We start from the raw sequence: 15,017 nt of genomic DNA on the forward strand, positions 1-15,017 counted from the left end.
TTAAACTGGTGTAACTCCACTGACTCTGAGGCAGCTATTTCTGACCTACGTTGGTGTAAATGAAAGCAGAATCAAATCTTACGGCTTAAAAAAAACCAGCCAAATGGCCTGCTTCATTAAGCTTCAGAACGTGCAAAACTCACCATTTTTCTCAGGCCTATGGGGAGCAAGCAGTTAGACAGGATGGGAAAGTAGAGGTTTGGTGATAGGAATTGCTATTAAGGTCTCTGGCTTTTGCATAGGTTGCTGGGGCACCCCTTTAAATCTGTTACAGGGCTTTAACTCTGTGCAATACTGTTTCTTGTTCGTTTTGTAAAGTGCTCAGAGTCAACAATGGGAGCTCAATACAATCAACATAAATACATTAAACGAACTAGGCTCCCCGCTTCGGTCCCTAAACTAAATTGAGAACAAAAAGCCACTGAAGCTCCTAAGCTAAGAGAGAGCTTAATAGTGAATCAGCTGCTAGGCTCATTTAATCACGGACGTCAAGTACATGCATAACAGAGTCAAATTTGGCTCATTTACTGTTATTTTAAATGGTCCCTCTTTGGAGCTGAATCCCCTGGTTACACTCCTGTTGCCAATCATTTGCTCCATGGACATAGCTTGTTACAAGTGGACTGCCTCTAATGTCCTATCTATAGATGCTTTACACCTACTACATCCACAAACAAAACAAATACTTGCAGAACTGGGCGCAGAGTTCATATCCAGACACACAGGAAGGTCTGCTAGCATAGCAAGGAGAGGAAGCAGGTCTGGCAGATTTTGTGGGCCACTACTGCACACACATAAGCCAAACACATCACACGCTCAGATCCTGAATTGAGAGACTCAGGACTGATGGGCTGTGACAGGACCCCTAGCCAAGCCTGTGAAGAACTGGCTCTGAAGAGATTATGGTTTTAGAGAACTGACCTACTCCATTCACTTCCTAGGTGCTGAATGTCTCCAAAGTTCATCAGCCATTAAACAGACCGGAATCAGATTCTGCAGGACTGGAGATTACACACACCCTTCAGTAAATGGAAACACTTTTTAAAAGACTGGGAGTCTGATAAGACTGAACATAAAAATGCTTGATACCTCAAGTTCCCACAGCAGGACCTCAATTCTCTTGAAGCTGAGCCTGAGGGAGCAGAGCTGAGAACCCAGTGGATAATGAGCAATACACCACAGGCTGTAATGGCTTCCCTTCGCTGACACGATGCGTGGGCAGAGAGCACATCAGTCTGTTTTAGCGGCTAATCAGCTCTGATTCATGTTTACACTGTAGATAACACTTTTTTTTGCTTTTAGAAGGTCACTTTCAATTAATCTTTGTACCATTTTAAAAGTCCCCATTGTTTGCAATTGTAATAGTCTTTGATGCAAGATAGACATTAATTTTTCTCTGTAATTTAAAGAGAGCTGGGATTGATATGGCCATTAACATCAATATATCCTGTCAGACCAAAATATCAATAATAGCACTTTTCACCCAAAGAGCTCACAGTACCTTACAGATGTCCGTAAGCACTGTTAGACTCATTTTTCAGATCGGAAAACTAAGGCATGGACTTTTTTTTCTTTTTTTAAGGCCCAAACCTTCACAGAGGGCATATAATTTTGGATGCTTCAACTTCTGCATAACAAATTTTAGATACCTGTGGCTTGACTGGGTGCTCATCGCCGTTGGAAATCAGGCCCTAGGTGCCTTAAGATGGAGACCCAAACAATGAGTCACCCAAAATTAGTGGACATTTTTGAAAATGTAAGCCTTAATGACTATCCCAAGGAATTTAGGCCCAAGGAATTTCAGTGGCAGTTGTGATTGGACCCCAGTTCCGGTTTTACTTGAATGGTTTCCGCTACAAAACAGTTAAGTATCCCATCTTCTTTTGACTGGCATTTTGGTGACCCCGTAAGCAAGAGAACATCAAACTGTCTTTGAAGTGTGGCTTTTGGCCAAAAAGTGAAATCTGACACAACCTAACATATTCTTGTTGTTCGGCACCAACAATGTGCACTGTGCTGCACAAGACACAGAGCAAAGGCAGTCCCTGCCCTGAAGATACAATCTAGAGATGAAATGGAGAAGGTGGAATACTCTGAGAAGCTGCAAGAACAGGTATCTGCTCCTTGTGTGTCTTACTGTCATAGAGGCTTGCTTTATAGACAAAAACAAATGTTCACTACATGAACACTCCGGAGACAACACAGACCTGGGAGGGTGAGCAGGACTGTGTTCTTCCTCATGCACCAGAAACAAAAGAGGCAGCTCAGTTCTGACCGCGTAATCTTTACTATGGATGCTAATGAAAGAGAATGTACCCAGCTTGACTCTCAGAGCCCAGGGTGAGCTGTCAGGGCCCTCAGGTAGAAACACAAACATCATTTGACTTGTGAACGGAGCACATTTGACCTAGAATCACTGAAAGAGAATAACTATGGAGGGCCACAATGTCGTCTTTAAAGCGTTACTCTTGACTACAAGCTGCTACCCTTTAAGTGCAAGCAGAGAGGATTCTTTCCAGGTACATTTTTTTAAATGCCTCATTTAAACGTTTTGTGTCCCCGCTCCTCCCTGCAATTAATATGTGTTAAAACTGATTACTGCACAGCCTAAGAATCCTCAAGACAGAAGTGGGTGAACCAACTAACTCCTAGGGGAGAAAAAAAGGATGGGAGGGGAAGGGGGGCCAAGCAGGAATGGTGCTGTGTGTTGTATTTAAACCGTATATTTCTTGCATGGAACATAGGACTTTCTACTCAGTTCATCACTGGTTAACTTCAGCCTTCACTTAATTTGATCCAACCCTCAGGAATCAAATCCTTTGTAATAAATATAACAAAATCACAACCCCTTTTTTTGATCACCCAGGGCAGGTATTGTTGTATGATCCAATCACCAGCTAAAGGAAAGGAAAACCCACATGATAATAAAAGATGAACATGGCTCTCTGTATGCATCCAGCCATTGTTACTGACAAAGTAAGCACTGCCGTGTGCTGAGCAAGCTGTGATGTGCACGCCGGAGGCCATATATATAACAAGACCAAGCACATATTTAAGTCAAGGAGACAACAGCTGACTCCCAAAGAACAGGAAGGCCTGTACCAATCAAACATTCAACAGAGCAATCAATTTTTGTGATTCACTGTGTTGTCCACATACCAAACCCACACCTGCACACATGCCCTCTCTCTCTAAACTGCCAAGTCAACATGCCCCCTGTACGCGTAGGCTAGAAACAGCCAACCTTCCCAATGACTCTTCTGGCTGGGGGCGTCTCCAAAAGCCTTAGACTGCGTGAGTTTTTAGATCCTGTTGGCTGCTGTGGTTGTGATCACCTGATAAAATCTGGCCCACCATTAGCTGGGGGAGGCAAACAAGCTGCCACGTTGCGGTGACTTCAGTGGAGCTACTACTCCTCTGGTTTGCGCGGCACAGTGTAATACAGACTAGACGTGCACTGACCTCCGACATCTGTGGAAAGAGACTGATGGCCAAGGGAAGAGCCAGGCCAAAGGCCGCGAGGCACACAATGCCTTGCACTGGGAGAACCATCCGGGGACGGGATCGCAGGAGAGACGTTCTGTAAAGAGGAACGAGGCTTTGTTAGTTTGGCGGACACACCGGGTGACCCCGCGCCATCATCCAAACAAGCTCTGCTGCTCCGTTAGTGCTGCACAAGGAGCAGTGGAGCAGTCTCCCTGTCTGTGACTGACTCCAAATCCCACCTCGAGAGCCTACCGTCTCCCTGGCTCAGGACTCCCTGGCAAAACATTCATGAGACAGGACCAGGTCTCTGGCCCTTACTCATGTTAAGCGGTACCCTGCTCTGGAAGTGATGCTAATGAGATCAGTGGGACCAACTCACAGAGGACAGTGCTACTCCTGGTGAGTACGAGCACCATAATCTGTCCCACAGGGAGTTACGCACACACGATGGGCCAGTCCTGCAGGCCTGTGTAGTTCCATTAAAGTGAACTGGCCAAACTCAGAGGTGATGTGCCGAGGCTGGTGTGGGCTGGACTCCCTGGATGCAATTGCATACCAAGCCCCTTGGGGACCCAGCACACAAAGCTGTAGCCCTGTCTGGGCTAGCAGGGGGTTGCTGTGGCCCCAGAACTGAAGGAATTTCTGTAAGTTGATGCAGACTTGCAACTCATAATCTGGAGCTGCTCAAAATAGCCATAGTGCCATCTGCTACAACCCCAGCCGTACCATGCCCCCCGTGGTCCCAGCCCCAGCTTGGCATGCCCTCCACAGGGGGGTGTTTGCGGCTGCCTTACACAGTGCCTGCACCAGGCAATTCTCCTGTAGCCAGCTAAGGGAAATCAACACAAGGGTGAGTCCCTCCCCCTTATGCACTTACCAATGTGTAACTTATGCACATAGCAGCTGAAAAAAATGTGCAAGTTGAAGTATGGTGGGGCTACTTTGATGTAGACCCTCTTGTTGGTTGCTTTTCTTACTGCTCTGTGCAAGATACACCAACTTAGGGCTTGTCTATACTTACCGCGCTGGTTCGGTGGCAGGCAATCGAACTTCTGGGTTCGATTTATCGCGTCTAGTCTGGACGCGATAAATCGAACTCAGAAGTGCTCCCCGTCGACTCCGGTAATCCTGCTCGCCGCGAGGAGTACGCGGAGTCGACGGGGGAGCCTGCCTGCCGGGTCTGGACGGGGGTAAGTTCGAACTAAGGTATGTCGACTTCAGCTACGTTATTCACGTAGCTGAAGTTGCGTACCTTAGTTCGATTTGGGGGTTTAGTGTAGACCAAGCCTTAGAGGGCCAAATACAGTAGCTTTTCCTACCCTCAAGCTATTATTGACTATTTGTATTACAGCAGGTGCTAGAGGCCCATGTCCTACCTTCATTGCAGAATTAACTCGGGTGATCAGCACCTGCATCTGAGCACCTGGGTTAGCTTAGCCTGGGTGTGAGCTGCCACCTTGCCAAGCCATAATACCTGAGTTACTGTATCCTCAGTGGTACTGTGCTCCCTGGTGTTTGTCACTAGGACTTCTGGGGACATAACCCCTGGTTCTTCGCGCTGCAGTAAGCTAAGCCACTCTATAATTCTTTCCCTATGAGTTGTGGGAGAACTTGTCAGTCCTTCTGAGCACACGGGGGGGAATTGTGGGAAGGCACCGGAGGACGATCAGCACTCAAGCCTGCATCCTCACTCCAAAGCGGGTGGGTTACCGGCACGAGTGAAAGCAGAACTCAGGCTCTAGCTCTCAGACCCAGCCGGGCCAGCTAGCCTGGGTTTGAAGCACCGCCAAACTCAGGTGAGAGGGCTTTATACGTAGACAGGATGGGGGTTAGGGACAAGACCCGAGTACGAGCCTGAGTGAACTCTGCAGTGAAGACGGACCCTGCCCCAAAGAACTTACAATCTTAACTGCAAGACAGACCGAGGGTGGGAGGGGAAATGAAGGCCTGGAGAAGGGAAGGGACTTGCCCCAGCACACCCAGCAGATCAGTAGCTGTGTAGGGAACAGAACCCTGTTCTCCTGAGTGCCTTTCCTACCCTTCATTTAAATCATCACTCGGGGCTTTTCACATTTCTTCTTTCCCTTTGTCTCTCTGATCAGCCTGACAGTGCACAAGACAGCATTGTAAGGTCACAAACGGCAGGAAGCGAAGCAACTCTCTACATCGAGAGAAGTGGCCAGCCGAGCACCTGAGGCTCTCTCAGTCTCACCAATGGTGGCGGCTGAGAGCTGCATTTTTATTTTTCCTTTGAGTAAAGCTTGGGAATAAAAATAGGGCAGAACTCTGAGCTGGTGTAAATCAACCATAGCTCCTTTCTCCTCCAGAGTCATAACACCGCACTAATGGTGAGTGGAGACAACACTGCTCTACATTAAGAGTGCACTCCGCAAGCTGGGCCCGTATTATCCAATATTCATCCGTCCTGTGATCAGTAGCCTGGAAAAGGATTTAAGCGCAATCCTTGTAGCCTACGCTCAGGCAGAATTCCTGCTGCAGGCAACAGCAGTTGTGTTTGCATAAGAGGTTCAGGATCAGGCCCTTAATTATATTATAACAAAGTTCTAAGATCACTCTACAGGAAAACAAGCCTTCAAGAACTGCCAGCAATGAAAAGTGGATAACTGGTCCCCTCTCGCTGGAAGAGAGGAGATTGCTGGAACTGATGCATTCAACTTGTGCTTAAAATGTCATGATCCATTCGAGCCCTCACTGAGAAACTTGTAGAGACTGGTCTCTTTCTGGCTTCCCTAGAGTACAGTTTAGAACCCAGACATCATTGCTTACACCATCCTGGCACTTTAATTTGGAAGCTGCCCCCTTTTTAATTACTGCCCGGTTGGGGTCCTTATAATCACCCAAGTCAAAACTAAACCAATTTAAAATGATCACTGGTACAGCTCCCAGGTGTGACTTCCAGGAGTGTTTAAACTCAGGCCAGTTCAAATTACAATGGCTATAACCTCCTAATTAAGAAGAGTTATGGCTTGATTTAAAGAAAAAAAAACTAATTAACACATGAAGTGTAATGTCTTAATTGGGACTCGGATTCTAAAATTTGTGAAGTTCAGGATAAATGATTCATAATTAGTGGAGAAGGATCACTTTTCTTCTGCCCTTAGGATCTTTGTCCTCAAATCAGTTTTCAAAATAACATTTAGCTCAATATTGGCTTCTGCATTTTGCAGAGAGGGAATCGGAATGCTGTCTAATATCCCAACAACTGGCTCCCTCCCCACTAAAATCTACATCTGATTTCAATTGCTAGATGTTCCACAACCTCCTGTTTGCAAAGCAATCATCGCATACCAGACAAAAGAATGAATTCACTGTTTGTCAAATAGTGAACTAGTTTATTTCCCGGTAAATAAATTGTGAGTCTTGCTCAGCTGTTAGAGTACAGAACTGGAAGTCAAGACCCCTAGGTCCTATTAACAGCTCTGTCACTGAAATTATGGCCTGGTCTACATGGGGGGAAGAAATTGAACTAAGATACATTAAGAATATGATAATAGCATAGCTGAAGTCAATGTATCTTAGGTCGACTTACCTTGCGTCCTCACGGCGCGGGGTTGACTGCCGCCGCTCCCCCGTCAACTCTGCTTCCGCCTCTTGCCGTGGTGGAGTACAGGAGTCGACGGCAGAGCGATCGGGGATCGATATATCACGTCTACACTAGACGCGATAAATCGATCCCCGATAGATCGATCACTACCCGCTGATCCGGCAGGTAGTGTAGACGTATCCTATGTCTACACTTAAAATGATACAGCGGCACTGCTACACCGCGTCAGCATAGACGCTACAGCAACAAGAGGGGTTCCCCCACTGCTGTAGTTAATCCACCTCCCCAAGAGGCAGTAGCGAGGGCCAAAGGTGCTGGAACTAGGGGTGTGTGTGTGTGTGGGGGTGTTGCCGCACCCCCTGGTTTGAAGTAGTAATAACCCAAATACGTGGTTTCTGCCTTCAGCACCCCCACTATAAAATTTGTTCCAGCACCACTGGCTAGATCGACAGGAGAATTCTTCTGTTCACCTAGCACTATCTACACCGGGGGTTAGATCGGCCTCTAACTACACCCCAGAGAGACGTACCAAAGCCATTGTAATTTTTCAGTGTAGACCAGCCCTGACGTGCTTCGGGCCAGATTGCGATGATCATACTCCCAGGGAACGAACAGTACCTTGCACTATCAGTAGTTCCATTAAAATCAACAAGGCTACTTGTGGAATCTGATACGACTCAGTGCAAGTAGGGATATCCCACTTGAACCCTCTGTGATTCAAAATATATCAGATCAGCACAAATTTTCCAAAGTGGCCTCTAATTCTGAGTTGCTCCAATTTTTGGGTGCTCAGCTTTGGATGCATTGAGCCCAATACATTGCTGCCTGCATCTTGTGTTGTCCTTTACACCAGTAGAAAACAAGTGCCACACACTAGCAAATCAGAACAGAATAGGGTTTTATACCCACTTTGCAGCGGGGCAAACAATTCTCAAGGCAATTCTATGGTGAATCAGACCCAGCGTTCCTAAAGCTGGGCACCCAAACACAAAGTCCCTAGAATTAGAAGCCACCTTTGAAAATGTGGGCCTTGCCTCTTCTGTTCCTCTGCCTGCAAAATGATCATATTTACATCCCATTCTGCCCATTTCTGAGGCACACAGAGCAGCGCTGTCTGCTGCACGCTCGGCTGCGAAGCACAATTAACATTTGCAAATTGATCTTTGGATGAAAGACACTATGTATGTGCAAAGTATTTCTCCTCCTGCCACTGCCACCACTTTTCTCCTTCTGTCTGTCTCTCTCCCTCTCTTTTTAAGCTTTGTCTGTCTACTCCCCCTCAAAATTCCCTGGTGCCTACTTTTTTGGCATCTTGCTGCTGACGCACAGCGGATACAAGCAAGCCAATGACATCATGAGGAGCTTCTGGCTCATTGAGCTCAGGTATAAATTATTATTCTGAGATAGATGTATTTAAAACAGAAAGACCTTAAAGATCCCATATATATATATATATATATATAGTGTGTGTGTGTGTGTGTGTGTGTGTGTGTGTGTGTGTGTATCAACTTATGCAGACAGTACATCTGCTCCACAGACACAGTGTGTTGTAGATCTTGTAAATACACCTTCATTCAACTTTCATCACATTGTTCATTAGTGATTTAAATTTTGCATAATTTGGCAGCTGCCTCTGGTGTTTTTCAGGAGGTACTGTAATTTATTCCATATGGAAGTCACTTGGTGTACTAAAAAGGAGTTATCAGGTTCAGTGAACCAGAGCTGTATTTGCCTAGAAGAAGGTGTTAGATGCTAAACTAAATATGACAGGAGTTAACTGAAATCTCCCGACTGACAGATTCTGTGGGTTTTGTCGCGTTTAATATAAACAGGATCATAGCTAATACGTACATTATGAGAGACTGGGAATTACAATGGGACAGGAACATTATGTTGATTTCTTGTGGGTCAAAGCCCTGAGTATCCTGAGACACAGCCCAGGCAGGAGGGGGCTACTCAGAGCCCCTTGTTAAAGCTGCACTTCCAAAATAAAGGAATGTATGGGGTGATTTTCCTGTCCTTGAGGGAACTGTCCCGTATCTGGATACTGCTAATCCACCCCTGCCACAAGCAACTTATCCCTAGGGATCAGAAAAATCTACCTGATGAGCACATTTATTTTGCCAGCTGGATGGCCTCTATTTTTAAAATCAGTTCCCTGGGGAAGCTTCCCCCAGATGTCCTACAAGCCACCCCGACCCCTCCGTTGAGGGTCACCCAAGAGAATGCTGTGCTTTGGTTGCATAAGGCAGAGCCAGGGACTCTAGGATTTTCAGGAGAGCCAGGGACTCTAGGATTTTCCTTTTAAAAGGAAAAACAGCTTCGACTTAGGACATGTGGGAGCCTCAGCATGGCATGGGTGCACGTGGCTGTGAGGCTGTCAGCTGAGCCATTTCACCGCACACCTGGAGACCTATCACGTTAAAATCTGGGCTAGAAGGGAGGTTAAGAGAGAGAATAAACTCTCATCTTTAGGCGGTAAAACTTTGACGCTCTCTACGGATTCCCCTTAGTCCCCACACTCTGCCGACATAACCAGCCTCATCGGACGACTGGCCAGTTCCGCACCCCGTGACCCCGTGCCTTCTTCCACGTGGCCCACTGTGCACAGTATGACCTCCCGGAGATTACCACGGGGTCTCAACCCTGCCTGCACGTAAGTCCCTCTTGAAGACCCACTTCTGCTGGGCAACCTACAGTGAACTGAGCTGTCTTGTACATAAATTGCCTGTTGTTGTTGTTCCCCCTTTCCCTCACCTCTATCTACATGTCTGATTGTCCTTCAGCTGGGAGCTCCTTGGGACAGGGACCAACCTTGCAAAGTGTTTGGAAAGCTCTGTGTACACGCTGGGCACTACCAAAAATAAATGATTGTAAAGACACTCTGCTGGTGCCTTGCCCAGTCAGTGGCTTGAGATGATTTTAAACGATGCATAAAATGGTGCTCAACTGTCTTCATTGCAGAATTAAGGATATTTTGATTAAAACAATATAACCAGTGTCTTGAACTTTATGCCCTTTGCCTTCTGGACTACAGCAAAGTGACATACCTGGGCATGAAACCTTCAGCCCTTAGCAAACTCCAACTGGTACAGAACACGGCAGCGGATCTCCTAAGCAACGTGAGCACATTGCACCTGTCCTCCACTCCCTGCACTACCAAACCAAGTTCAAGGTCTCAATCCTTATCTTCAAAGCACTCAACAGCCTGGGTCGAGGTTACCTAAAGAGCCTACATCTTTGGGATGGGGACTGTTGTCAATGATCTTTCTCCTCTGGCACAATGGAACGGTGATGTTGTGCAGTCTATATGGTTTTATAAAAATATAATAAGGAGTGAATATAATGTAACGAATAGTTTTATAAAAATATGATAAGTGAATATAACGTAACTGGAATATGCTTCACGCAAAAGGTCTCTTGTAAGGTATCATTACACAGCTTATAATCTACTGAGTGTGATCATCCTATTTGTATAAATGTACCACTCTTGTATCTAAAACTAGAAATATGAAATATAACTCTGAGGGCCTATTGTAATTATGCAAAGCGTGGGCCATTAATAGTGGTTTGGAATCTTGATGACTCCCATTAACCAGGGCCATTGTCTGCAGATGGCTGTGTTTCACCTGTAAGTCTTCCTGTGTATGGGCAGGTCTACACTACCCGCCTGAATCGGCGGGTAGAAATCGATCTCTCGGGGATCAAATTATCGCGTCTCGTCGGGATGCGACAATCGATCCCTGAATCGACGCTTCTACTCCACCAGCAGAGGTAGGAGTAAGTGCCGTCGACAGGGGAGCTGCGGAGGTCGATTTGCCACCGTCCTCACAGCGGGGTAACTCGGCTCCGATACGTCGAATTCAGCTACGCTATTCACGTAGCTGAATTTGTGTATCTTAAATCGACCCCCCCCCCCCCCCCCGTAGTGAGGACGTAGCCTATGTGTGTGCTGGCAAGTGGGTAATGAGGTCTTGCAGTGACATGTGATCATGGCACCTGACCTGGAATCCATCTTTAACCTGGGTGCTTTTCCGGGGGGGGGGAGGGGGGTGGAAACCCAGAGGGACAAAGGGTTCCCGCCTTATGCAAAAGATATATAAAGGGGGGAAGAGAACAGTGCGGGGGAGAAGCCATCATGAAGAATCCGCTAGCTATCACCTGAGCTGGAATAAGAGCTGTACCGGGGGAAAGAATTGTGCCCAGGCCTGGAAGTTGTCCAGTCTGAGAAAAAACTTACTGAAGCATCTCTGAGGGTGAGATTATCTGTATTCAGTTTGATTAGGCATAGATTTGCGCATTTTATTTTATTTTGCCTGGTGACTTATTTTGTTCTGTCTGTTACTACTTGGAACCACTTAAATCCTATTTTCTGTATTTAATAAAATCACTTTCTACTTAGTAATTAACTCAGAGTATGTATTAATAACTGGGGGAGCAAACAACTGTGCATCTCTCTCTATCAGTGTTATAGAGGGCAAACAATTTATGAGTTTGCCCTGCATAAGCTTTATGCAGGGTAAAATGGATTTATTTGGGTTTAGACCTCATTGGGAGTTGGGCATCTGAGTGCTAAAGACAAGCACACTTCTGTGAGATGTTTTCAGGTAAACTTGCAGCTTTGAGGCAAGTGATTCAGACCCTGGGTCTGTCCTGGAGCAGACAGGAGTGTCTGGCTCAGCAAGACAGGGTGCTGGAGTCCTGAGCTGGCAGGGAAAACAGGAATAAAAGTAGTCTTGGCACATTGGATGGCAACTACCAAGGGGGTTTCTGTGATCCAACCCGTCACAGGAACTCTCTGAAATAAGAGTAGAGCTTGTCTGTGCAGGAGACAGAGGTTTTCTAGGGGCCGGTCGGAGACGGCGAAATGAAATCCCTCAGGAACTAAGTTTCAGAGTAACAGCCGTGTTAGTCTGTATCCGCAAAAAGAAGAACAGGAGTACTTGTGGCACCTTAGAGACTAACAAATTTATTAGAGCATAAGCTTTCGTGGACTACAGCCCACTTCTTCGGATGCATATAGAATGGAACATATAATGAGGAGATATATATACACACATACAGAGAGCATAAACAGGTGGGAGTTGTCTTACCAACTCTGAGAGGCCAATTAATTAAGAGAAAAAACAAAACAAAACAAAAAAAACTTTTGAAGTGATAATCAAGCTAGCCGAGTACAGACAGTGTGATAAGAAGTGTGAGAGTACTTACAAGGGGAGATAGTCAACGTTTGTAATGGCTCAGCCATTCCCAGTCCTTATTCAAACCGGAGTTGATTGTGTCTAGTTTGCATATCAATTCTAGCTCTGCAGTCTCTCTTTGGAGTCTGTTTTTGAAGTTTTTCTGTTGTAATATAGCCACCCGCAGGTCTGTCACTGAATGACCAGACAGGTTAAAGTGTTCTCCCACTGGTTTTCATCATAGGACCTAATCACATCAGCCATACCATCAGGGGCTCGTTCACCTGCACATCTACCAATGTGATATATGCCATCATGTGCCAGCAATGCCCCTCTGCCATGTACATTGGCCAAACCGGACAGTCTCTACGCAAAAGAATTAATGGACACAAATCTGACATCAGGAATCAAAATACTCAAAAACCAGTGGGAGAACACTTTAACCTGTCTGGTCATTCAGTGACAGACCTGCGGGTGGCTATATTACAACAGAAAAACTTCAAAAACAGACTCCAAAGAGAGACTGCAGAGCTAGAATTGATATGCAAACTAGACACAATCAACTCCGGTTTGAATAAGGACTGGGAATGGCTGAGCCATTACAAACGTTGACTATCTCCCCTTGTAAGTACTCTCACACTTCTTATCACACTGTCTGTACTCGGCTAGCTTGATTATCACTTCAAAAGTTTTTTTTTTTGTTTTTTTTTTTCTCTTAATTAATTGGCCTCTCAGAGTTGGTAAGACAACTCCCACCTGTTTATGCTCTCTGTATGTGTGTATATATATCTCCTCATTATATGTTCCATTCTATATGCATCCGAAGAAGTGGGCTGTAGTCCACGAAAGCTTATGCTCTAATAAATTTGTTAGTCTCTAAGGTGCCACAAGTACTCCTGTTCTTCTTTTTTCAGGAACTAAGGACCACCACGAACCTGACCACTTTCCATTCTAAGTGCTAGGGACACGTCTTTGACCTTGTCATCTCTAATATAAACACATAGCAGCATATGTACGTTTGGGTGTATAATGTACGTACATGTGGGTGTATAAGCCCTCCAAAAGAAAACACTCCACTGCACACACACTGTGAAGAGGATGAGAGAACAAAAAATGTGACAGATGTGCAGTCACATTGCTTAATTCTCTACTGAAAGGCGCTAAGATACTCCAGCAATGAGTGTGGTATAAGGACCTATATAGAATAGAATAGAACAGAATCCTCCCCATGCACAAATCAAACCAGTAGCCCTACTTATCCACTCCATAGTATAAAGATTTCCAGCCAAGGGTCTCTAGTACAAGTCTGTTTGCCAAAAGGTTCTGCCACCTTCTTTGGCTCTGGTTATGAGAAACCCTTTTCATTTAACTTGAAAAACAAATTAATTGATTCCCAGTTCTCCACTCCAACACAGCACACAAACCCCAAGACACAGGGGTCACAGGTTAAGGGAGAGGGAGGAAGAAATTATTGTGTGAATCCCTGTTAAAATCTTAGTATCAGAGGGGTAGCTGTGTTAGTCTGTATCCACAAAAACAACGAGGAGTCTGGTGGCACCTTAAAGACTAACAGATTTAGTTGGGCATAAGCTTTCATGGGTAAAAAACCCCACTTCTTCAGATGTGTTTTACCCACGAAAGCTTATGCCCAAATAAATCTGTTAGTCTTTAAGGTGCCACCGGACTCCTCGTTGTTCCTGTTAAAATCTTGACACCACCTCTCCACTCTACAAATGCTGCTGAAAGGTCTAACTGCGCTCCTGGGGTTGGACAGAAAATAATTCTGCTGACTAGAACAGAATTAACAAAGTGACTGCAACTTCCCCACTTCCCAGATGTTTTCGAGGGAATTTTGTGCTGGTGACAGATGCGCTGGAGACTGGAGTTCACTTGGTATCTACAGAATGGGCACAGCACGGGCAGCTGAAATGCCATCCAGCTAACATGCCTCAAGGAGGGAGCTCAGTCTCCAACCCCATCTCCATTTCTCTGAGACTGCCCACCGGGGACCCCGGGGTATCAACTGTGGGGGTGTGTTTTGCAATGGGCAAACTTGTCTTGTAGGGAAAGGACGGGGACTGCTCGAATAGAATTTCATAGGGCAACACGCAGGGTGTGAGGAGACTGTTTTCACCTTTGTATCATCAGAGTCACTGCTGAAAAGTGCAGTGTGCTATTATAAACATACCCCAAGGAACCTAAGCTGCAGCTTCATGCTCCCTGGCCTTCTGCCACTACTGCTGCTTGCGCCCCTCCAGACCACTCAGAATGAAGCAGCCAAGCTCAGCCTCCTCGCCTTTCACTCCTCTCCTCTCGCCTCATCCCACCTTCTGCATCAAGTTCCAGCTTCTCAGCCTTGCCTTTTAGGCCTTGCACAGCTCTGAGACTCCCTCCTGCCTACATCTCTGTTCTCACTTCACAGCCCTTGCTCTCTCTGCTCTGCCAACATGTCCTCCTTCCCCTCTGCCTCGCTGCTCTCCGCTCATCTTTGTGCCTTCTTCCACACTGGCCCCTGCACCTGAAACCCATTCTCAGTTCTCTCCACTGAAGTGATCGCCAACGAAATGGTTAATGGGCCACCATGGGCTGTAGTGCTGACACAGTGGTTGGATCAACAGAGGGCAGAGAGTTCACCTCTCTAGGCTACTGTTTCAGGCTCTCCACATACTCAAGAAAACACAGCGTTGTCTTCGCTCAGTTTGGTGTTTGGAAAGGTTGGGGTTTTTTTGACAATTGCGAGGGCTAGAAACTATTTTTTTTTTAAATGAAAACTGAGATTCTTCACA

At 46.0% G+C, this 15,017-nt stretch overlaps 1 protein-coding gene across 1 annotated transcript in view; it reads right to left on the reverse strand.

Annotated features, from left to right (window-relative positions):
- Window positions 1-15,017, reverse strand: part of SFXN5 (sideroflexin 5) — a 171,635-nt gene that overhangs the window by 25,930 nt on the left and 130,688 nt on the right. Inside the window, exon 13 of the mRNA XM_054028792.1 lies at window positions 3,463-3,580. Coding sequence (XP_053884767.1) covers window positions 3,463-3,580 — 118 coding nt within the window. The remainder of the gene's footprint in view (window positions 1-3,462; window positions 3,581-15,017) is intronic.

This window comes from Malaclemys terrapin, chromosome 5, assembly GCF_027887155.1.
Source record: "Malaclemys terrapin pileata isolate rMalTer1 chromosome 5, rMalTer1.hap1, whole genome shotgun sequence".
In the NCBI taxonomy this organism is placed as follows: domain Eukaryota; kingdom Metazoa; phylum Chordata; order Testudines; family Emydidae; genus Malaclemys; species Malaclemys terrapin.